General features: G+C 59.2%; 1 protein-coding gene across 1 annotated transcript; it reads left to right on the top strand.

The window, feature by feature from the left end:
* The first annotated feature begins 5,271 nt into the window (after window positions 1-5,271).
* MDFI (MyoD family inhibitor) lies at window positions 5,272-11,353 on the top strand. The gene is made up of 4 exons (XM_075442909.1): window positions 5,272-5,290; window positions 5,396-5,746; window positions 9,749-10,003; window positions 10,397-11,353. Exons 1-4 carry the CDS (start codon window positions 5,272-5,274, stop codon window positions 10,651-10,653), a joined length of 882 nt encoding a protein of 293 aa, XP_075299024.1. The 3' UTR covers window positions 10,654-11,353.
* Window positions 11,354-22,084: the final 10,731 nt, after the last annotated feature.

The raw sequence follows: 22,084 nt of genomic DNA, 5'->3' as shown, positions 1-22,084 counted from the left end.
TTATCTTCCCTGAAACCCCTTCTTGAGGGTTGTCCCCACCGCCCCGCTGTCCTTGCTGTCGGGTAGGAGCGGTTCTTCCATGAGGGTTGGTCTGTGCCTCCTTTGCCGGAGCCGGTGGGGCCAGCGAGGACCTTTGGGTGATGGGGTTTGTAGGGACACCTTGTCAGGGGGTCTGCGCCCCAGACCTGGCGTCGGGCTTTGGTGTCTGGAGGAGCTGTCAGCCGAGGTCGAGCGCCAAACGCAGACGGACTGGATTGACGCTGGTGCTGGCCTGTCTGGCCAGCTTGAAATTCTCCTTCCTACCCACCCAATGGCTATAAATAACAAATAATAACAACTCCCAGGCTGGCAAGCTATTTGGGGTTTTGTGGGTTCTTTTGCTTTGTTTTGCTTTTTTGCATTTAGGAAGTAACTTTTCATAGAAACCAATATTTTTTCGACCGGATTCCTCATTGTCCCAGAACTGAACTGTTTATCCAAAGCATTGCCCAGGTGAGCAGAGAGACATGGGGACAAGCGCTTTCCGGGAGGGACACAAAGCTGTGCTGGCTCTGTCCTGGGCGTGCTCAGGAGCTCTGGGCATTTGTCCTCCTTCCCCTCCCACCCTCCTTTTCCTTTCCCTGAATATCATTGAATCTGAAAATGCTTCAGTGCATTAATTTCAGACTGAATGTAAATAAGCCGTTTGGATTTCTCCCAGTTGAGCAAACTTTCAAACCAGAATTTTGCTTTCCTCTGCTCCAGCCTGGCTCGTGGGATTGGAAGGGTTTGCTTCAGTGCTGTCTCTTCCGCACTTGAAACCACTTAATCAAGCTCTAAAATATCCCTTGCCTAGGTCAGACAGGCACCTGATTGGGCCAGGCAGTGCATACGGGAAAACCAAGAGAGATTACACGCTCCTTTTATCTGCATAGAACAGATTAGAAATCTCCCAAACTAAATATTGCTGCAAGGTAGCGTGTTGTTAATGGCAAATGCCTCGCTAGACTGTCTCTGTTTGTGTCTCCATCCAACAGTATCTCGTCCCTGAGCAGGCATTCCTGAGGGGTTAAAGGGAGAGAGAAAGAGGGACGGGAGACTCCTGAGCATCTCCACGTTGGCAGGAGACGTGACCCACCACTTTAGATTTGGATGCCCTTCAGGTCCAGAATAGCTCAGATGTGGATCCAGATGTGTCGAGACCCTTCTCCCTCCCTTTGGCAATGGGTTGACGCCGCCTGAATCCAAACACGCTGCCTGCTGAAGAGATGGGATTTGCTTCCGAGCTCATCGGTCCAAGCCTCTCGTTAGCTGGCGTGCAGCCACGCGTGGGGCAGCAGTGATGGGTCCGTGCCACGCTGGCAAGGTCTCCATCCATCTCCTGCTGCCAGATTTCTTACTCTTTAGGCAAAGACACTTGCATAGAAGAGGGGCAGATCCAGCCGAGATCCCAAGCAGCCAGGCAGATCGCCCCTTGCCTTAAGCTGCAGCTCAGAAAAGCTGAGCAGGAGCCGTGGGACAACCTGGGTGGGTTCGACCCAAAAGCGTGGCTCCAGCTTTGCATCTTCCCACATCCTCAGTGCCTTCCCAGCTGGGGGTCTGGGCACCACAACCGGTGCCAGAGGAGGAAACCCACAGGTCCCCATCAGCCGTAGGATGCTGTGGCCGCGCCGCCTGCGGTGCAGCTCTTGTTTGTGCTGCCGGAGAAGCTCTGCCGCATCCCGGCGCGGCCGAGCCTTCTCACCGGCTGCTGCTCCTTGGTTTGCCCAGTGCTTCGGGGATGGGTTAGCGCAGTCCTGCAAGCTCGTTGGGAATTAAGCACGCCTCCCACCCGAAGCACAAATACTTTTTCCCCTCATCAGGACAATGTCTGGTGGTTGCCCCAGAAGCTCCTGCAGACACCGGCCACGCAAAGCAGGTCCTTGCCGCAGCCGGGCTTGGCTCCTTTTGTACATTTGACTTTGCAGGAATATTACAAGTTACCCGGTTAAAGATGATGAAACCTCACAGCCTCTTCTCCCTCCTTTTTCCTTCCAACTCCTGCGGCACTTGGTAGACTTTGGAGCTCACTGATGTCTTGCAGCTTTTACGGCTGGGTTTGGACTTTGTAAGTGCGGAGAATAGTCAGGAAACCTGACCAATGTTCTTGGCAGCCAGGAGGCAAAGAAAGGAGTTCCACATCTATCAGCTTTCCGTATCTTTTGTACCTTACGGCAGCACTGTGATTTACTGAAGCCTGGCTTATTATTTTTAAATGCCGCCTTATCTCTGTTCTCATAGACAAAACACGAGTCTCTCTCCCCGTGCCACGTTACCTTCATTTCTCCCTTGTGTTTTACAGAAGATGGTGCCGAGTGGGGGAGCGGGGGCCTGGACTCTCGTCCCAGGCTGTTTCTCCGCCACGTGATGAGCGTTTGCCCTGGCCGGGAAGGGGCAGGCGGGGAAGGGGGTGGATATCCTGTCCCAGAGGCTGGCTCTCCTTAGGGCTTCGTCTGTGTTTTGCCTGGGCTTGTGGTTGGTTTTAAACCCAGCAGATTTAGGTCAAGCCTGGTCTTGTTCTGGTGGCAGTGGGGTAACAGCAGGGGAAGGAAGAAGCTGGTCCCTGCTGGGAGAGGGGACTGCAGGGGGTCCTCAGCTTGCTGGGGGACCCCTTTCAGACCCCAGTGGTGGGGGGACAGAGCTCTTGCCCGTCCCACTCTGTAAGAGGTGCCTGGCGGTGCCGAGCAGAGCAGTGTGAGCAGCCGGGCGAGCGGAGCTTGGGGGGTGTTTGAAGGAGGAGGGGGGAGCCGGGCAGCTTCGGGGAGCCTGTGCCCCAGCGGCAGTGTCAGTGCCGGGGGTCTGTCCGTCCGTCCGTCTGTCTCTCCCTGTGCCCTCGTGTGTGTTGCCTCTTCCTTGGGTGCGTTTTCTCGGGCTTGTTGGGGAGCTGCTGCGTTCCTGCATGCTCAGTGCACGAGCATCTCCCTGCGCCTTCCCACCGCGTTTCCCTGCGGGTCGGAAGCTGCCTGGGACATGCCCAGACCCAGCACACACCAGCGATGCAGGGAACTGGGGACAGGAGCCTGCAGGGGTTGTGCTGAGCCCACACGTGTCCAGCTGTCCCCAGCCCTGCCCCGGGGTCAGGCTGTGACCACGATGGCAGACTCAGCCCTTGGCCATCTCACACCTGGGGATGCCGTGCGCTTGGGGGTCAGCGCCGTCCGTACGCTCCCCACGGCCGTGCAGCAACCGGGAAGGGAGGCTGCATAAGGCAGGGAAGGACCAGCTTCCCCAAATTTCTCTCCTGTCTATTTTTGTCTCTCTTCTGGCCAGCTTGTTCCAGTGGGAGTTAATTTAATTGCCATCTTCCTCCCTGCATCGCTGCGGTTGTGTGTGAGACCTCTTGTTGTGCAGGGTAATTAGATGTGTGAAGTGGACACGGCAAAAACGAGCCTTGTCTCAATAGTCGGTGGCCCGGCACGCTCGCCGGCCGTATGGCTGTGCTGCTGCTTGCTCGCAGAGCCCAGGGTCTAAACAGACCGTCCTTGTCCTCAGCCCCTCGGGAACGGGCACGGAGGGGGCAAGGGATGCGATGGAGGCAGCACAGGGTGGCCATGACGGAGGCAGGGATCGGCTGGAGCCCTCCGTCAGCCCTTCTCCTGCTGCAGCACCTGATTTCCCAGCTCCTTTTCCCAGTGTAAATCCCTTGCTGTGCAGGGGAGCAAGAGCAGGGCAGGGGATGGGGCTGTTCTGGGCAACCCCAAAGTCTTGGCTGCTGATTTTTAAGCCCTGAGCAGACTCCGGGCATCTCAGAGCAGAAACTGGAGCAGCTCCCCAGCTACGTTGATGCCCAGCGGCTCGGATCCCTTTCTGGGGACCTTGTGGGAGCTGTACCCTCCATGCTCCGCACCAGGCACCTCTGACTCGGGGCTTTGTCCAGAGCTTCTCAACCATCAGGATTTTCATGTCTGGCTTTAACAGGCTGTAGATCAGGTGCTGACTAAGCACCACAGGTCTGACTCAAGCTGGTCCAGGTTGGGACATGACAGAGGCTGTGGATGCAGCAACATGTGGGTATTATTCACCTCTACACCACGCCTATGCACCAACACCTATAGGCAGATGACAGCCTGCTCTCTGCTCCTCTCTGTTCTGCCCTGGGCTTTCCAGGGATGTGGGAATGAGTTTTCTCCTTTCTGGGCTCACATACTCCCACTTCGCTTGGGATTTGGAGCCAGCATTCTGTGCAACATTCAGCTGGAGCTGCTGGGGTTCCCTTGGTTGAGCCCCCAGATCGCCCTGCCTGTGGGAGCTGTGAGCAGGGCTCTGCATCAAGGTGACCTTTTCTTCCCAGCAAACCCCGCGTCGCAGGAGCTCCGGGGCCCCAGGCCGGATCAGCATCCTGAGGAGGGTGGAGAGGATGGTCCTGTGGGGAAACTGAGGCAGGTGGATGAGTGCATGGGGTGTAGCAGAGCTGGCAGCTGAGCGAGCATCGCTCCAGGCTGGCTGCAGCCCCTCTGCAGCGTGTCCAGGCTTCTGCTGACCCCGGGGTGCGGATGAGACCTTCTGCCTCCCTTGTAGGGCCTCTTGTTATAGTCCCTATAATTATAGGCGTGAGGGCTGCCAGCCTTCCTCCCCGGCTCCTGCTTGTAGGACCTCTTGTTATATTGAGTATTATGAAGTGTCCGAGGTCTCTCTTCCCCCCACCCGCCCTTGCCTGCCTGCGTGTAGGACCTCTTGTTATAGCCAGGGAAATTATGGGTGTTTGGTCTCCCTCCCTTCGCCCAAGCTATAATTTAGTTTTATATAAAGTGCGGTCCAGCCCCTGTTGTGCAAGTAGTTGCTATTCCGGGGGACGGGGAGAGGGATGGAGCGGTGAGGAGGGGGCTTGCGGGGCGTGGGGGAGCGTAGCATCACACTGAGCACCCCGCAGCCCCCCAGACACCCTGCCATGGGGGGGCAGCCGGCCCCCAGCCCACAGTGCTGGCTCTCAGGGAGGTGGTGATGCCTTCTCCTCGCTGGGTTTCTGCAGGGGAGCGTGTGGTGTTGGGGTTTATCCCCACGGGGAATAACACGGCTCTTACTTGGGCTTTTTCTTGCCCCATCGAGGGGGTCCTGCAGGGGCTGCTTCTGTCCCAGAGCAAGCGGGAACACGAGGGGAGGTGGCAGCCGGCTCCTGCAGGGAATACAGTGGCCCTTTCATGGGAAGGGGGAATGAAAAATGCAGCTTGAACCACTGAGTGTAACCAGATCCCCTTGGCTTTTTAGTGAAGGAATGTGGGACCTCCGGAAGGTTTTTGGGAGGGTGCTGCCGAAATGCTGGCGTTGCAGCGGGGTGAGCGGCTGCGAAGTGAAGCAGCCCTGATACCCCTCCCCAGCAGCCCAAAACCCCTCGCAGCGCTCCAGCTCTGTCCCCCCACTGTGTGCTCTGGGGCTGCAGAAGCAACAAGGGCAGCTGGATTTGGCTCATGCCTGAAATCAGAGTCCCAGAGCATCGACCGGTGCCGTTTGCAGTGGCTGGGGATGTACTCCAGGGTGGTGTGGGTGACCGGGGTGCACCCCGGGGTGCTCAGCTCCAACCCTGTTTCTCTTGCAGAGGCGGGTGAGACCTCGTGCCCTTCGCCGAGGCAGACGCCAGCGGCACCGTTGGCAGAGCCCCGGCCGCCCGCCTGCACCCCTGCCAGCCCCGCCGTCCCGAAGAAGGAGAAACCCCTGGAAGACGGCGAGTCCCGAAAAGTCCTGACGAAGGGTCCCCGGGCCGAGCTCGTGGGTGCTCCTGAAGCTGTGACATGTGAGTCTTTGCCTCCGCAGCGGCACGTGCAGCTCCGGACACCTCTGGGTGCCCATCCTTCGGGCTGCTGCCGTGTAGTCAGTAACAGGGCTCATTAAAAAGGTGGGCAGGTGTGGTGGGAAGCCGTCTCCTCCTCGATCTGCTCTTGCCCACATCAAAGCAAAAGGTTTTAACAGGGCGTGAGTCACTGGGAGCTGGGAAGGTGAAGGGCGGCATCCAGCCATGATGCCTCTCGTTACCCTTGGCCTTGGGACTGGCCGGAGGCAGAGGGGAGGAGGACGGGCGGCTGGAGCAGCTCTCGGTTGTGTTGGGGTCCTGCTGGGGTGCGATGGTGGGAAGAGGGACTGGCTGCTGGGGGAAGGAGCCGAGTGCTGTGTGGAGCATCCCCAAAGCCACAGCACAAGTGAGGAGAGCTCTGGCCGAGCGGGCTCCGTGGCCGTAGCCCCGGGAGGGGAGCACAGCAGCCGTTTGCTGGAGCAAAGGGAGATGCCTCCCGCTGGGACAGTTCTGGCCGTGGTGTATCCAGAGCAAGGGTGAGGCTGGTGCAAAGCCGGGCCGGGCCGTCTGCACCGAGGATCTGGTTTTGCTGGAGGCAGTGGTGAAGCCAAGCAGCACCTCCCCATTTCCGCTGCTGCAGACCTGCTGGTCCCCCCACCGTGAGAAACACCAGGGAGGGGTAGGAGCAAAGCGGGGGGGCCGGGGTGCCCTTGCTGCTTTTCCAGTTGCGGGGGTGGGAGAGCAGAGCTGGCAGACGTGGGAGACCCAGGGCCAAGGCTCTCCTGGAGTCACGCCGCCCATCCTTTCCCTGGCCCCCAGCCTGGATCCGCAGGTTTTGCTCCCAGGCTGCCCCTTACGCACGCAGCCGTTCCCCTTCGTCGGATGCGAGCACGCAGCTCTCCCTTCCAAGGGGCGTAAAGTGGATGGATGCTTCCCAGCGGGGAGAGGGAGAGTGGGAAGAATGAGGTTGCAGACTTCGAAGAGCAGGGCAGGCAGGGCGGGAAGGGGAGGAGGGGACGGCAAAATCCGGGCGCTCCTGACAGCGTACGTGGAGCGAGGAGAGCGCACGTTTCCTCAACCAGAGCTCGAGCGCTTGCAGAGCATCTGGGAGCTGGGCCGGCTGCCCACAGACATTCTGCACCTCTGAGTCACGCTGCAGCCCGCTGCACCCTGCGTGGTGCGGCCCCGCGCAGCCCCCTCCCCAGCCCACCCCCCCCGGGTGGGAGGGACGTGGCCACCCGCATCTGGGCTTGCCTGGGTGCTGGGTGCAGGGAAACCCCCTTTTTCCCCCCTCTCCTCCCCAGGAAATGAGGTTCAGCTCCCTGTGGAGCATCGCCTCCAGAATCCCTTGCTTTGCAGCCTGCTCCCCGCCGTTGCTGTTATGGGGAGGTCACCATTGCTTGAGGAGGGGGCAATTTCCCCCCCTCAGCAGTACCGGGGAGCACAGTTAGGCTTTCCTATGAGAAGGTGAAGGGGGTGATGCCCCCTTGACGCTGGCATTTTCGTGCCAGCCCGGCACTTGTGGGGTCAGGAGGGGACCAGGCAGCAAGGGGCTGTCGGGTGTAGGACCACGTCCTTTGCCAGCGGTGCCAGGATCAGCTCCCTCGAGGCTCGGCGCTGCTGCTCGAAGCCTGACGCTGTTCTGAAATAACTCAGTCTGCTGGCAGTTCTGGAGCAACCGAAGCGGGGATTGCGGGTTTGGGGCTCGGGGTGTTGGGTTTCAGGCGAGAGCGGCAGACTCCGCTCCGGCGGCCACGACGTGCCGCTTTGTCCAAGCCCGGTTAGTGGCTCGGGAAGACGGCTGCCGGCAGAGCCAACGGCCGGGGCGGTCGCAGCGGGGCGAGGACTGCTGCGGTCTGGGCGTCTGTCCACTGAGCCCCGGTGATGCGGCCGCGGGGGAACCTGGGCTGAGCCAGCACCGCGGCTCTGCCAGGGAGCATCGTCTCGGGTGTGAAACCCAGCGTGAATGTCCAGGAGGTTTTTGGTTGTGGAAAAGCTGAAGGCAGGCGCTTTCCCCCAAAGCCCTGGTTTCCCCACCCTGGTGCTGGTGGCTGGGTGAAGTGGGGTCCATCGGGTGGGCTGATCCCCCCCACCCCTGGCCTGACACCCGTCTTATTAGGGAGTGTTACACACTGCTCCACCTAAGCCTTGGGTTGAAGACGTCTCTTTTAGAAGAGCTTTGGGTTCCTGTGAGTTGAAGGTTGTCCTGAAAAATGGAAGCCATTTTTCCGAACTTAGAGGGGGGGATTGCTGGCTGCCTCTCCCTGCCACTCGCTGGAGCCGGAGCGTGATTTTGATTTACAAACAGTTTAATCTGAGGAATGCAGCGAAATGGAGAAAGCCAAGGAGAGAGCGCTGCACACTGCTGCAGACCCCTGGAGAAGCTCAGCGCTCCACGCTGCGGAGAATTTGCTGCCATCGGACACTGCCGGACCGGGCTGCTACTGGTCCCAGTGGGCTCAGCCCCTGGGCAGCCCCGGGGCACCGCAGTCGCCCTCCGGCTCGGTGCCAGCTCAGTGCGCGCACTCGGGTGTGGGTAGGTCGAGGGCACTGGAGAAGGGTGCACGGGAAGCCAGCACCCCAGGAGTTTTGGTCTGGGGGGGGACGGGATGCATCCCATTTTATCGAAGACCTGTTTTCCATTTCTCCTCTCTGCCCTTCTCCCACCCCTCCTGCTTCCAGCCCTGCTTCCCGCTCAGCTCCGATTACTTTCAGTTCCCTTCCCAGCGCGAGTCAAAGATGCAGCGTTTCGCCTGAGCACCCGGTTAAGCCTTCCTCTGCGGTCTGAGCCCGGCTCAGTCTGGCTGAGCTGGGCACTGGGTCCATGCACTTGTGTTTTTTTAACCTCCATCTATTTTATTTTCGCCGACAAGGGCGGGTGCAGGACAGAGACCGTCTGTGCCCCCTCCACCCTGTTGGTCTCCCCATGTCCCATGGCCACCTCGCGCAGAAAGCAGCTCCTGTTCCCCGGCGGCTGGAGGTGCCTTTGCCCTCGAGCCTCTTGACTGAATCATCCCTTGTTTACTGCCGCCGGAGAGGAAAATCAAAGTTTGGCCAAAGCACCATCAGGCGGGATTTTATTTGTGGCTTTGATTGGTTTTGCTGCTGGGGGAGATGGATGCTTGACCCCCCCCCCCCACCCCTCCTTTGTGGTGGGTTCCCAGTCCTCCCCACCGCAGAACGACGGCAGCGTGGGGACGCGGCGCCGGGCGGGAGCGATGGGCTGAGCCGTGCCGCTGGCTCCGGCAGCATCCCGGCAGGGTCCGGCTCACAGCTGCGGCGTGCGAGGGCTGGAGGGAGGCGCAGACAGAGCAGAGCGTTATTTTCCTCCTCCTGCAGAAAAGTTCAGCCAGAGGCTGGGGAGTCCTGCGATTAAGTGGCCAATTCGTGCTGTCCAGTGGAGATGAGCAGCCCGGCTCTCCGCTGATGATTCGTCTTCTCTGGCTTTACGGAGAGCGATGGGGACAGCCTGGAGCTCCGTCCGGCAGTGCCGTGCCCCGGGCTCGTGGGGCAGTGGCTTGGCCACGGTGGTGGCTCTCACCTGGAAGCAGTCACAGGCGCTTCTCTTCCTGACTCGGCACGAGGCGAGCATGCCTCGCCATGCCTCCGCACCCACCCTGGTCAGCCTTGGTGGCTTCATCCCTCCTGCCCATGCTGGCAGCACTGGGACCCCGGGAGACCTCCTCCTCCAGGTCCCCTACTGAATTTTGGCAGTTGCAGCACATCCTTCGTGACAGCTCTTCATTCTTGCTCTTTTTTCATCCTTTGCTCTCTCTGGATCCTCTGTCTCCTTCCCTCTTCTGTCTCTTCTTCTGCATCTCCTTTTCCATCTCCACCCTCTTGGACCATGCATCTGTTAGCGTCACTTCTTCCCACCCATGAGGCCACCCCGTGTCCGCCCAGGGACCAGGTTCCCGTGCGGTGGCAGGGGACCAGGCATGGGTTTTTCCCCCAGCAGAGTGCTGCAGGGAGGGCCTGGGGGGTAACGTGCTGTTCTCCCCCCAGGCCAGCCCCAAGTGCGAGCAGCCCCACAGCCCCCCAGCCCCTGCACCCATCTGCTGCAGAACGGCGCCGGGCAGGCGCCGGATCCAGGCGGCACCAACAGGGAGGCCGGGAACGGGGTCTTCCGCCCCCTCCCCAGCACCCAGAAGCCTCACCGAAAGCTGCAGTCCCACCACTCCATCAACAGCCAGAGCAGCAAGAAGAGCAAGGGCAGCTCCAAGTCGGCCTCTTCCCACATCCCTATTGAGGCGCAAGAAGGTACCGGCTCTCCCCGGGGGGTTCCCTTTCCACCCCTTCTCCTCCGACCCCACATCCCTTGGGGTCTCTCATGTAGCATCCTTCCAGCCCACCGGGACGCCCAGATCTGGGCACCGGCCGAGTTCCCCTACTGGCAGCCCTCTGCGGGGCGGGTGCTGAGCGGGGTCACCTCATGTCCTCCAGCGCTGGGCTCTCTTGGGGTCCGGGCATGTCGCAGGCAGCTGGCTATGTCCCTGGGCATTGAGGGAGACCCTGGAAGCAGTGCCTGGCTCCCAGCCCCTCTTCCCATCCCTTCCATTAATTCCCATGGGAGGATTTCCACCCATACGTGGCTGAGCATCCCTCCGCCGGGTGCTCTCTCACCCTCCCCGCTCTCTGGCTGTTCCTCCACAGACTGCTGCGTCCACTGCATCCTCTCCTGCCTCTTCTGCGAGTTCCTGACCCTCTGCAACATCGTGCTGGACTGTGCCACCTGCGGCTCCTGCACCTCCGAGGACTCCTGCATCTGCTGCTGCTGCTGCAACTCGGGCGAATGCGCGGACTGCGACCTGCCCTGCGACATGGACTGCGGCATCATCGACGCCTGCTGCGAGTCGGCCGACTGCCTGGAGATCTGCATGGAGTGCTGCGGGCTCTGCTTCTCCTCCTGAGCGGCTGCGCTCGGCGGGGGGGAACCGGGAAGGCGTCCCCCCCAGCCCCTCCTGAAGTGACCAAGGGTCCGGCCAGTCCACGAGCTGATGGTGGGGACACCCAGGTATGAAACGCTGAAAGACGGAGCCCGGTGAAGGAGGAGAGCGTTTTCCCCCCATTGCAAACCTCATCCTGGGAGCCGGCGAGCCAGGCTCGGATCCTGCCTGGGGAAGGGTGAATCCGGGGACGGCCGGCATCCCATCACGCTCTACCTCTTCCCCGCACTGGGCCGGTTCTCCGAGCATCGCGGGAGCCTCCTGCCACCTGAGCCGAGAGCAGGAGCCCCGTGCCCCACAGGTGCCACCACAGGGTCCCGGCGCTGGGGACAGCCTGTGCCGCTGCCACCGCCCGGGGCTGCCCCAGGACAGTGCTCTGGTGCGTTGCTCTGGTTTACACTGGGGGGCATGGAGCACCCTTCCTCCCCCTGCCCCAGGGACACCTCCAAGGCTGGGCACAGTACGGAGCCATGGTCCCCACCGGGAGCCAACCGGGCACTGGGAGACGCCGAAGCCTTGAGCCAGGCTGTGGGGTCCCATCCTGTGGGATGCATCCTGCCAGCCCCTTCCCCTCCTCGGTGCTGAGATCGGCAGCCAAGTGCAATACACACAGCCCCCTCCCCTCCCTGCCGTGCCACCAGGCTTTTCCTTCGCTGATCCCTGCGGCGGGGTCGTGTCTGGGGGCCAGGGGAGCTGGGGAGAGCCCAGAGCTGTGCCAAGCTGTTACCGACCCTGCGTGCGTCCCAGGGAACCATGGGGCAGGATGGGTGGGTTGGTGCCAAATGACCCCCAGCAGTTGTTGGCCCCTGTCCCATCACCCTGGGGACGGGGCTCATGGCTGGGTGAGGGTAGAAAATGCCCCGTTGAAGGGCTGGGGAGAGGGGGAGGGAAGTTTCATGGTATTTTATTTTTTTTGTCCCTTTCGTTAATGTAAATAAAGGTCTGTCTTCATTTCTGACCGATGGCCGCCCCATCGTGTGCTGTGCAGAGTGCTCCTGGGGCACAGCCGTGTCCCCCGTCCCTGTGCCTGCACCCCCGTCCTGTTCCCAGCCACAGGGGCTGGCACAGAGGCTGCAGGGCTCCTTTGGCCTTGGGGACATGGGATGGCTCTGTGACAGCCGCAGGGTGCTCCTGCCTTTGATCCTTGCGCTGGGATGGAAACGTGAGAGGACTCCCTGACCTTTGATCCCAGGAACAGGTCGAGGTCCCAGTGTCCTGCAGCCTGGCACCGGTCCCCGGGCGTGGGACAAACCCTGGCCCCGTTGCAGCACCGTCCCCTGCTCCTCCTGGGGCTTGGGGACCCCATCCCCTGCGAGTTGCTTCGTCTGCCCCAGGGACACGACTTCCCTGAAGGAGCAAATAAACGACGCAGATTCCCGGCTGCGGGGCTGGGGTGGGCACAGGCTGCCCAGGGTTGGCAGGAGGCTGTGGGAGCTGGCAGCCCCCTGAATCCAGGTGGCCTTGGGTACCATGCCGTGCCATGTAGGTAAAAGACCACAACCCACTGCCAGGGTCTGGCTGTCCCTCGGGGGGCTCAGCCGTCCTGGCGAGGCTGTTGCCTGGGCTTGAAGTTGAACGAGGAGGGAAAAGTACTTAAAAATCAAGGCCAAATGGGTCAGTTGGTCACAGCGACACAGGCTGGTCTGGGAGCTGGGCTGCCTGCCCTCCGGCGCTGCAGCTCAGCCGTGAAACCTATTTTTAGTGGTGAGCTAAAGGCGGTTGGCGCAGTTCGAGTGCATGGAGGGGAAGAGGATGGTACGGGCAGCCTTCCTCCACCCCACGCATGGTGGGGAGGACTCGGGGTGGTGGATCGGGGCTTGTAGCCCTTGCCCTGGCACAGACTCTCAGCCTGAGCCCCGGAGCGGGTGTCCGGGGGGGATGCACATCGCTGCCCACCCCGGGACGGACTGGAGCAGGGCCCCATCGGATGCTCGGTGGGAGCTATTCCACGGGCTCCGGTGGAGGCTCTGCTCCAAACGGTTTGCATCCTTGGCAAGGAGGGACGGAGGCGCTGGCCTTCCCCAGCCTGGCCTCAGCTGTGGTGCTAATTAGGGAGGTCGGAGCTGGCAGGGCTGCTCTCCCCACCAGCCGCAGTCAGGAGCACTGCTGGAGCCGCTTAATGGGGAACAGATTCCCCCAGTGCGGGGGGGCCCTGCGGGCTGGCCGTGCTTGTGTCCTAGTGTGGGAAGGGGGTGGCAAGCACCCCAGGCACCCCAAGCACCCAGCTCCCCCTCACCTGCTCCCCCAGCTTTGCTCCAGCATCAAAAGCCCTTTCAACGCCGCTCCCGAGGGATCAGGTCCCCGCGCAGCAGCTCTGTCCGCCCGCTGCGGCTTGAAACCCATGGGCAAGGCAGAGCGGGGAGGGGGGGAGCAGAGCCGGGCTCTGCGTGGAGCGTGATGCGCTGCTGAGTGTATGTGAGATTCACGCCTACGAGTGTACTTCAGTGACGGCTGCCTTCGAAAAATGCGAGTCAAATAGCAGTTGCCGGCGCAGGGCTACACAGAAGCGCAGCTCAGCCCTGCGGAGTGCTGCTCTGCAAACCCACCCTCAGAGAGGTCCCACCTTCTCCACCGGCCGTGCAGGGCTGCACGCTGGAAGGGGCAAAGACAGAGGTTTGCCAGCCCCTAGCCCAAGCCTGGGGCACATTCACTGTCCCTGAGTAGTACCGGCTGCTCTGCTCACATCTTGGGCGCTCCTGAATATCACAGGGATGGTTCTGGGACACGGGAATGACAGACAGAGCAGGGAATGATGGACCAGAGCAGGGAATGACTGACCAAAGCAGGGAATGATGAACCAGAGCAACTCAAATCCCTGAAAAATTGCTTGAAAGGCAAAGTTCAAGCCTTCCTCTGGATGCAAACTGATGCTGACCATCCACCTTGCAAACCACTGAGGAAGGCAGGAGTTAAACTTTCCTGCCTGGGAATTAATTAACAACAGATGTGCTCAGTTTTAACTAATTACTCTCCTGCCAGCACTTGGTTTTTATGGTTCTATCAGAGCCAGGGGTCACAGTACTGTGCCCACGCAGATGCTGGCCCCGCGGGCTGGGCTTTACTGGGCACTCTGGACTTGCCCGCCCTCCTTCCCCAACCCGACTGGCCCCTCATTTGCTGTCTTAAATGAAACAATTCAGTGAAATGGGCTGAAATTCATTAAAAGGTCCAGTCACCTAAACTAGCATTGCTCGATTGGTGCTGTTTTTAGAGCAGCTTGGTGGCAGGGTCCCCCCAGGGTCCCCGGGATGGGCAGTGCGTGATCCCAGCTGGCCATCGGTGCTGCTTGTCCGATACTCTCTGCTGGCGAATTTATTATGGATGGGACATTGGGTGTCTTAATGAGGGGAGATTATTGTCTAATTGCTAATAAACTGCCAGAGCTGTGCATTCCCGGGGCTGTGTCCGTGCTGCCGAGCTCCCGTGCTGAGCACGGCTAGCGATGCCACCAGCGTACAGCAAGACGTACGGCTGCAGGCTTGGAAACTCCGCAGGAGCCGTGGCAGGCAGGTGAGAAACCCTCCTGCTTCGGGGCTGGCTCACCCCGCTGCCGGGAGGTTTCTGGGACCCTCTTTCTCGGTGTGCTGCGGGCGGCAGGAGGCTGCTGTGCGGGATGAGCCCCGCGTTCCAGCAGCTCGGACGCGCCTCTGCTCCGTCGGTGGGGGCTGCTTTCAACAGCCCGAGCTATTTCTGTCCACGATCACAATCAATACAGCAAGCGAGAGGGTTTTTACTTTCCACTCCAAATACTCTCTCCATCCTGTTTCCTCCCAGTTCACACGACGGACTGGGGTGCGCTCCAGCAAGGAGGCCCACGAAGCCGTCTCCTCCTCCTCCTCACTGCCGATGCAGCCCCCCACTCCTGCTCCTGCCCCAGTCCCGTGCAACCCTGACCGGCCCTTCTACTCCACTGCAATCCAAGGGATGGGGTTGGCTTGGGGGAGGGTGAGAGGAGGGCATCGCACACGTGCATGTGTGCACACACACTCACACACACACAAGAAAACACTTCCAGGGCCAGAGAAAAAAATAAAACTAGGTCTTTGGAAGACACAGCGGCTCATGTAATCCCAGGTTCTGCTGGGCTGCCTCCACACAGCGATGGGGGGACGGGCCGAGGGGAGCCGACTGCAGTCTATTAAACTTCCTTTGAGAACCTGCCAGGCTGACAACAGCTGGAAGGAATTAACATTTCAGGTCCACCAGCTCCTCTCCTCACTTTCACCCTTCCCCAAAAACCAGCTTGAGGCCACCGGCCCAGCAGCATCACTTTTTCCCACTCCTTGGCGTCCGACAGTATCTGGTCCAAGCTGATTTCTTCCTTTAATCCTGAACCTGCCAGAAGCGTGAGCATCTGCTGAAGGAAAAACCCCAGCACCCGTGCCAGCACAAGCCCCCGGCTTAGGTCAGTGGTGTCCTGGAGGGCTGGGACCGAGGTGGAGGATCACAACGGCGTGTTGAGGTGGCTTCAAGCCGTGTTGCACCTCTCAGCCTCCTGCACAAGAGGAGGAAGAGGAAAAAAAAATCCCCAGGCTGCCAGCTGGTAGCACTGCGGGCAGCATGGGTGCCTGTGCAAGGTGCGGGAGAGGGTTTGGCGTCGGTGAAACCCCACCGGCTGCCGGTGAGCCCGTGCTTGCTGTCACTTTTGGGCGTCCTCATCCTGTGCACGCACCCGTGCCGGGGGGGGGGGCTCAGAGCAGCCTGTCCCCTGCTCGTGGGGACCCCCCGTCCCGGTGAGGGGGTGCTGCCAGCCTGGCACCCCGGCCCCTTCGCTCTGTGCAGCGGGAGCTTGGCAGGAGCCGGGTCGGGGAGAGCAGGGTGGGACGGCTCCATGCTGCTGTCGCCAGCGGAGATTACACAGAAAGTTATCGTGTCTCGAGGGAAGGGGGGGGTTGCAGAAGCTGTCTGAGCTCGGCAATAGCTGAAGTAATGCAGAATTGGCAAATGCCGGAGGGTTTTGCTGCCAAACGGCAATCTGCCTGAAAGCACTGGCTCCTCCAGCCAGGCTTGGAGGCTGGGACCCAAGCAGAGACCATGTATCCCCACGTTCTGCCTTGCTACCAAGTTGGAGAGGGAAAATGCAGAAATGTTCCTGTTAACCCTCTCCTGGGTGCCTGGGGAGGAGTGGGGCGAAGCCGAGCAGCCTGGTGAGCCCCTCACTGCCATGCACTGCCAGAGACCTGGGCAAAGAGGGCAGGCGAGGGCTTTGCCCCCAGAGAAACACCGAGACCCCGAGGGACACACCAGAGGACAAAGCCAGGATGCACAGCACAGCTGGACCCAGGGGCTCTGGGTTTCAGAAACACGTGTCTATACTCACAGGCACGTACATCCAGCGACCACTTTTCCATTTAATGCAGCTGCTTCAGCCTCCTGCCCAAAGGCAGAGAAATGAGGTTGAAGCCCAGCTGTAGGAGAGCCCGACAGACAGACGGACCCTGTCTCATCCCGGTGGGTGTTTTCCCTTTCCTGGAGCTCAGCACCACCGCAGGCTCCAGCCAAAGGGAGCTCTGCCTCCCGGGCAGTGCCGGAGTTCGGGGCTGGAAGGAGCGGGTCGGTTGGGTTGTGTGGGGAGCAGGTGACTTTCCCATCGCTGGAGAGGTCAGGAAAATAAGAGGGAGAAACAACAGCTTCAGAGGGGTTGCTGTGGGCTCCATGTGTGGTGCGGCCGCCCGGGGAAGGCAGAGCAGCCCCGGGCTCGGGCATGCCTGGGCTGGGGCATGGGAAGGCCAGATCCTGGCCCAGCAGCACTGTGCTCTCATGCATTACGATTACCGGGGCTAATTACATCTGCTGGGCTCCTACCTACGAGCCCTGCACTGGGTGCTGGGTCCTGTGTGCATGCAGAGCAGGGCCCTGAACCAGGAAACATCACTCATAAGATTGAGCGACTTTGTTTTAATAACATTTCTTACATCTTCAACAGTTTAACACACACCTTATTTCATCTACAGAGCTGACACGAACCCCAGCAGCTCGAGCACCTCCTTTTTTGCTGCTAGCAAAAACTGCAGCCGTTCCACGTGTGTCACCTCGTCCCTCTTGGACATGCGACGCCGAGGGCTGGTGTGTGACGCCGAGGGCTGGTGCACGATGCCGAGAGCCGGTGTGCGATGCCGAGCCCCCGACCCGCCCCGTCGGCACAGGGATACCTGCCTTGCAGAGCAAGCCCGGCTCGTCAGGAAGAGGTGCCTCATAAACCCAAACAGTGATTTCCTGCTGCAGTCGGTGGGAGTTGTTTTCTTTAAAAACGCAGCTGAAACTGGAGAAGAGATGGAGTTAGCTTAAATATCTGGGAGCTGGGGAGTTTGCTGTGTGTGAGACAGCGCCGGCAGCCAACACACACACACACGCGCAGGCACCCTCCGGGGATGCCAACATTTGAAAGCCATTAACAGGAATATTTTGGGAGGAAAATTCAGCCCTACCTTTTAACCCTACGCAGAAACGTGCCGAACAGCCCCGGTGAGTTATAGAGTGAAAAAAGCGGCACCATTTTTCTTTTAAGACCAAAGCACTCGTCCCTGCGAAGTAGGGAAAGTTGGCAGAAGCCGCGCACACGTGCGTGACCGGGCAAACAGACGCTCACCTCCCACGCTTTAATTCACTCCTATTTACACGCTGGGCCTCGGACGGGCTCCTGCTCACACCCACCCTGTTCCCCCCACGCGCACAGAGGCAGTGGTGGCATGTGGAGGTGACCTGAGCACTCCTATTTCCTCTGTGTATACGTGTGTGTGTGAGACAGAGCCTGCTGGGTGCTATATGGTCTGGCTGACTGTTTGTATATGTGTGTGTATATATATATATATACACACACACACACACACACACACACACACACATATATACACACATACACATATACATATGCATATATATAGACACAGATACCTGCATATGTATAGACACACATATCTACATATATACATACGTACATTCACACAAATACATGGTTTTATACATTAATTTGTTCATATATATAGTTTTCTATACCAGCCCCGAGTGGTACTATCTGCATTATCTCGTTGTCGCAGGCTTCATCCCGACAGCGGGCTCTGGGTTTCATTTGCCTGTGGGTGGTTTCCCCTCGGCGCTGGGATGCCCTGCGCTGGGGCTGGGTTTCCCGTGGAAAGCTGAACCTCCCGGCCGACTGCCAGGGCCCAGCAGCCCCCTCAGCAAGCCGGGAGCCGTCCCCTGCGCTGCCATGTGGTGTTCATTATTCGCTGGCACTGCTGATGCTGGAGGGATGCTGGTGGCTCCCAGCAGGTCCAAGCTCTGTTTCCACCCAAGCCCCATTGATTTCCAAGCTCGTTAGTGCCTGAGCCTGTTCCCTGGCAGTGGGCAATGAAGGATTTTTTTTTTTTTAATTATATTTTTTTATTTAAGGCTCTGGGTTTGAAAGCCGGTGTCTGTGCACCGCAGTGCCTCTGCCTGCTTCGACATCCCTGCTGCAAAGGGGAGATACTCATCTAACGTGTCTGGCTCGGCTCTTTTGCTCAGGATTTTGGCAGCACGAAGGCAGCTCTCGTAACATACCCTGTGCTGAGCGTGCAACCCCTTGGCTCGGCCAGGACCAGAGGCTCAGCCATGCTGGCGGTTACTCGGCTAACCTCACGCCCCGCGTGTGCTGCCTTCCAGCCACCTTTTATCTCCTCGCAGTAAAGCGAATCCCAGGGGCTATCGCTGCCTGTCTGGTTGCGCTCAGCCTCCTCCCTCCCGGGCCGGGGAGCTGCTCTCCCCTCGCCGCACGTCAGCCGGGCAGCGAAGCCGCTCAGAAATGGCTTCCAGATGTTGCAGGCAACCGGCTCCCTCCCGCAGCCCGGAGGAGCTGGGCCGGGCGAGCCCCAGGCACGTTCCCCCGGGTCGCTCCCGAGCCTGAGAGCTGAAGCTGCCCAGTGCACCCAGCTCGGCCGCTCTCGGCAGCTCGGCTTTTCCAGCAGCCGCCGGAGCACAGCCCTGTGCCGTACACGCCGGTGCCTTTCGACGCCGGGTTGCCCAAGGTGTGAAGTTCTTTGGATGCTCCCACCTGGCTGATCCAAAATTGCAGAGATTTAAGGCAATTTTATTGGCATGATGCTGCCCTCTAGTGAAGGCATCACCAGCCATCCCAGTCTCCCCGCCACCCTTGCACTGGGACCAGTTGCCCGACAGACAGTGGTCCTCGAGCCTCTGGTTTGTTCCTTGAGTGGAAAATCAAGACTCAAGTACCCCACTTTTATTGCAGAAGTGCTGAGCGTCCGCACCTCTTCATGGTGTCCAAAGACACCCATTGCTTCAGCAAAGATGTTACACAGCTCGATCTGAAGCTGTTTCTACTCTAACAGCACCAAACCAGAAAAGAAATCATTGTAAGAGAGACTAAGAGAGATGTCGGAGGCTGCGCTGGCAGCAAAAGGGCTGTCGGCTCCGACTGCCCACGGGAGATCTGCTCTGTCTCGGCCGCGGCACTGACACCCCACCAAACGGGGGGTCCTCTGGGCTGCGTGAGGTGGGTTGTGCTGTGGAGCCTGGGGACCAGCCACCTGCTCGGTATTAGCAGCAGGTGACCGAGATGGAAGAAGATACCTCCCAGCAGCAAATCGCCGGGCAAGGGGTGGTGCTGGGGAACCACCCACACAGGGGCTGGGGTATAAAAGGCTCCCGACAAGACAGAGCTTTCTTTGCTGGGGTTGGTGGGGCAGGCCCTGCAGGGAGCAGCCAAGGTAAGCTCGTGCTCCTCTTTGCCTGGTAAAAAGCAGGGGGAAGGAGGTTGGGGTAACCCTGGGCTGGTGATGGGAACATGGAGAAGCTTCTTTCCTCTGTGCACCAGAACACCCTCCCCTTGTGCGGGGCTGCATGGGCTGTGCTGAAGAGGCAGTGGGCTTCCGTGATTTTGGTGTTGAATCTTCCTGTTTCTGCTTACAGCTCTCTGCCCTGAAGTCCTGATGTTTTCTTTTTGTACTGAGCAGCTTTCCCTTCCTAGCTGAGTTTTGCCCTTCTCCAAGTCCTAGGGCTCCTCTGTAGCATTAGAAACAAAACAGACTTCCTTCTGGAGGTGGTGCTGGTGACAGACAGGGTCCTATGAGGTCCATTGTCTCTGCTCTTCCCTGAAAATTTGTAGCCTCTGGAAAGGCCAGGGGTCCCCAGGTGCCTCTCACAGCCCTGCCCATGGGCTGTTTTGCCCAGCTACCTTGGTCCCAAGGTTGCTTCCAATGCAATAGGTATTGGGTCTCCACTCACCAGGCTGGTGCGAAGGACCACACCAGATCCCCACAAGCTCCCAGCTCAGCATTCTCCATCCCCTTGTCTCGGACTGCAGGGCTGAGCAGTCCCAGAGCGGCCATGCTGCTGCCCATAGTGGTGGCTGCATTTCAGAGGGCTGGTTTTTACACAGCATTTCACAATCCTCCAGTAAGGATAGCCCAACACATGCTACAGCCCCCTTTATAACCATGGCAAGGCTGGCCTGTTGGTGCAGCACCTAATGGTAGAGAGGAGGGTTAGCTTGTTTCACGTTGCTCAGGTGTTGAGTAGGGATGAAAAGCCTCCTCCCTTTTCTCTCCAGCCTGTATGTGCTGTAAATCCCAGCCCTGCACAATGCCTGGCACAGCACCGCTCTGATGCCCCAATGCCCAGGCTCCTGGCTGTGCAGGGATGGCACCGGGGCCGGGAGGAGAACCCTCTCTGCATCCCCATCCCTTCTGCTGGACCAGCCTTCGTCCCCTCACAGCAGTCCCTGCAGCCTCCTCGCTGAGAGCAAACAGTTGCCTGTGGGAGAGAGGAAGCAAATGAGAGAGGTGAGCGTTTCAATCTCAGGCAGTATTTCTTGGTTGTAAATGGAGGCTTTTGTGGCCACAGCGCTTAAATAGCCCCTTGATTATTTTTTCTGCTGAAAGTTTCAAGCAGCCTTGCAGCAGCCCAGGCTGCCTGGTGGGGTGGCATCCTGGCTCAGGCCCCCAGTGACACATCTGGGGTCAATACGCCTCTGTTACCGGCGATAAGCCTGCCTGGACTCATCTCCTGGGATGAGTATTGATACCCTTCCCTAAGAGTCCCACAGCCACCTTGGTCCTCGTGATGGCAATGACACTTAACTCAACTGCTCTAGCCCTGGTTGATGCTATACAGGAGTAGCTGTGGCCTTGGTAGGGACTTGCTGGGCATGAAGCAGAGCATGGTGCAAGCCATGACTGTCCTTGCCTGGTGCCCCTCCATCCCTTTGGGTCGCTCTGCTTGGCGCCTGCTGAGCCTAACGCATTGCACAGTAATGTCCCATAAAGTTTGCGCTGTTTCTGGTTGTGGTTTATGTCCCCTCGGTTTTATGTTTACATGGAGTTATTTTCAATAAAGGTTTTTTATTGTCTGAACTATTTCATGTTCAATAAAGATTGTTATTGATGACTGCTCAATACAGCACCATAAAAACTGCACATGGCAGAAACAGAATGAAATGCCCTTTTCACAATAGTGTTGCACAAAGTACAAAAAAAACCCCAGGATAAATTCTCAGTTCATAAAACCCCTCGTGCAGATGGGGGAAACTCTCAGCACGTAATGTTTCACCACTTTTTCTCCTAGGAGTAGGGTATCCTGTGCCCATGGCAGCTGGCTGGGTGTAGGCTCAGCCTTGTTGGGGGCGTGGGGGTCTCCTTCCAGCTGGGTATGGGTGACAGAAGCCAGACTGGGGAGGGGGGCTGTCCTGTTTTTTGCCCCATCTAGACAGTTTTGCTAAGATACAGATCAGGCTTTCCCATTTTCCTCCTGCATGGCATTTAGACAGCATGAGGCAGCCTCCTCTGACGGCCACCGCTAACCCGTACAAAATGGATAAAAGCAACTGCACGGTGCAAAGAGCTGCTCTGCAGAAGTGCTGAAGCCCCTCACTGAGCCTCTGTGCTCCCCTCCCTCAGGGCTATCCCACAGCCTTCACCAGTACCTGCCTGCAATGCCAAGGGATGCCCCGCAGCAGCTGCTAATGATGAGGCTTCGGGAAGGAAAAGGGCATCTACAGCCTCCCTGGCTGGTGAGGTAACAGCATGGATGTGGCAGCGCGGACGTGGTCCCATGCTGGAGGTGAGGGTAGGCTCCCTGGGGTCAGAACTTGCTGCTCTCTCCTGCCTGGAGCTGCTGGGTGAAGCAGACTGGGATCCATCCCCCCCAGTAGCTTAGCAAGAGTGGAGGATCGGCCCCTGAAACTGGAAAAGAAACAGAAACGTGTCAGTGTGGTGTGCTTGTCCGGCTCGGTGGCACCGGGTGTCAGAGGGTGAAGGCTCGGCAGGGGCAACAAGAACATCTCAAAGCAAGGTGGGAGCTGCCAGCCCTGGTCAGCAATTCCTGCTCCTGGATCCTCATCTGCTCTTAAATGCTGTGGAGAGCGGTACCATGGCAAAGGCAACGCGGCTCAGCTGTTTCC

This window comes from Opisthocomus hoazin, chromosome 25 (genome assembly GCF_030867145.1).
Source record: "Opisthocomus hoazin isolate bOpiHoa1 chromosome 25, bOpiHoa1.hap1, whole genome shotgun sequence".
NCBI classification, from domain to species: Eukaryota; Metazoa; Chordata; class Aves; order Opisthocomiformes; family Opisthocomidae; genus Opisthocomus; species Opisthocomus hoazin.
Note: the sequence above shows the minus strand (reverse complement) of the source record. Positions and strands in the feature narration are given on the sequence as shown.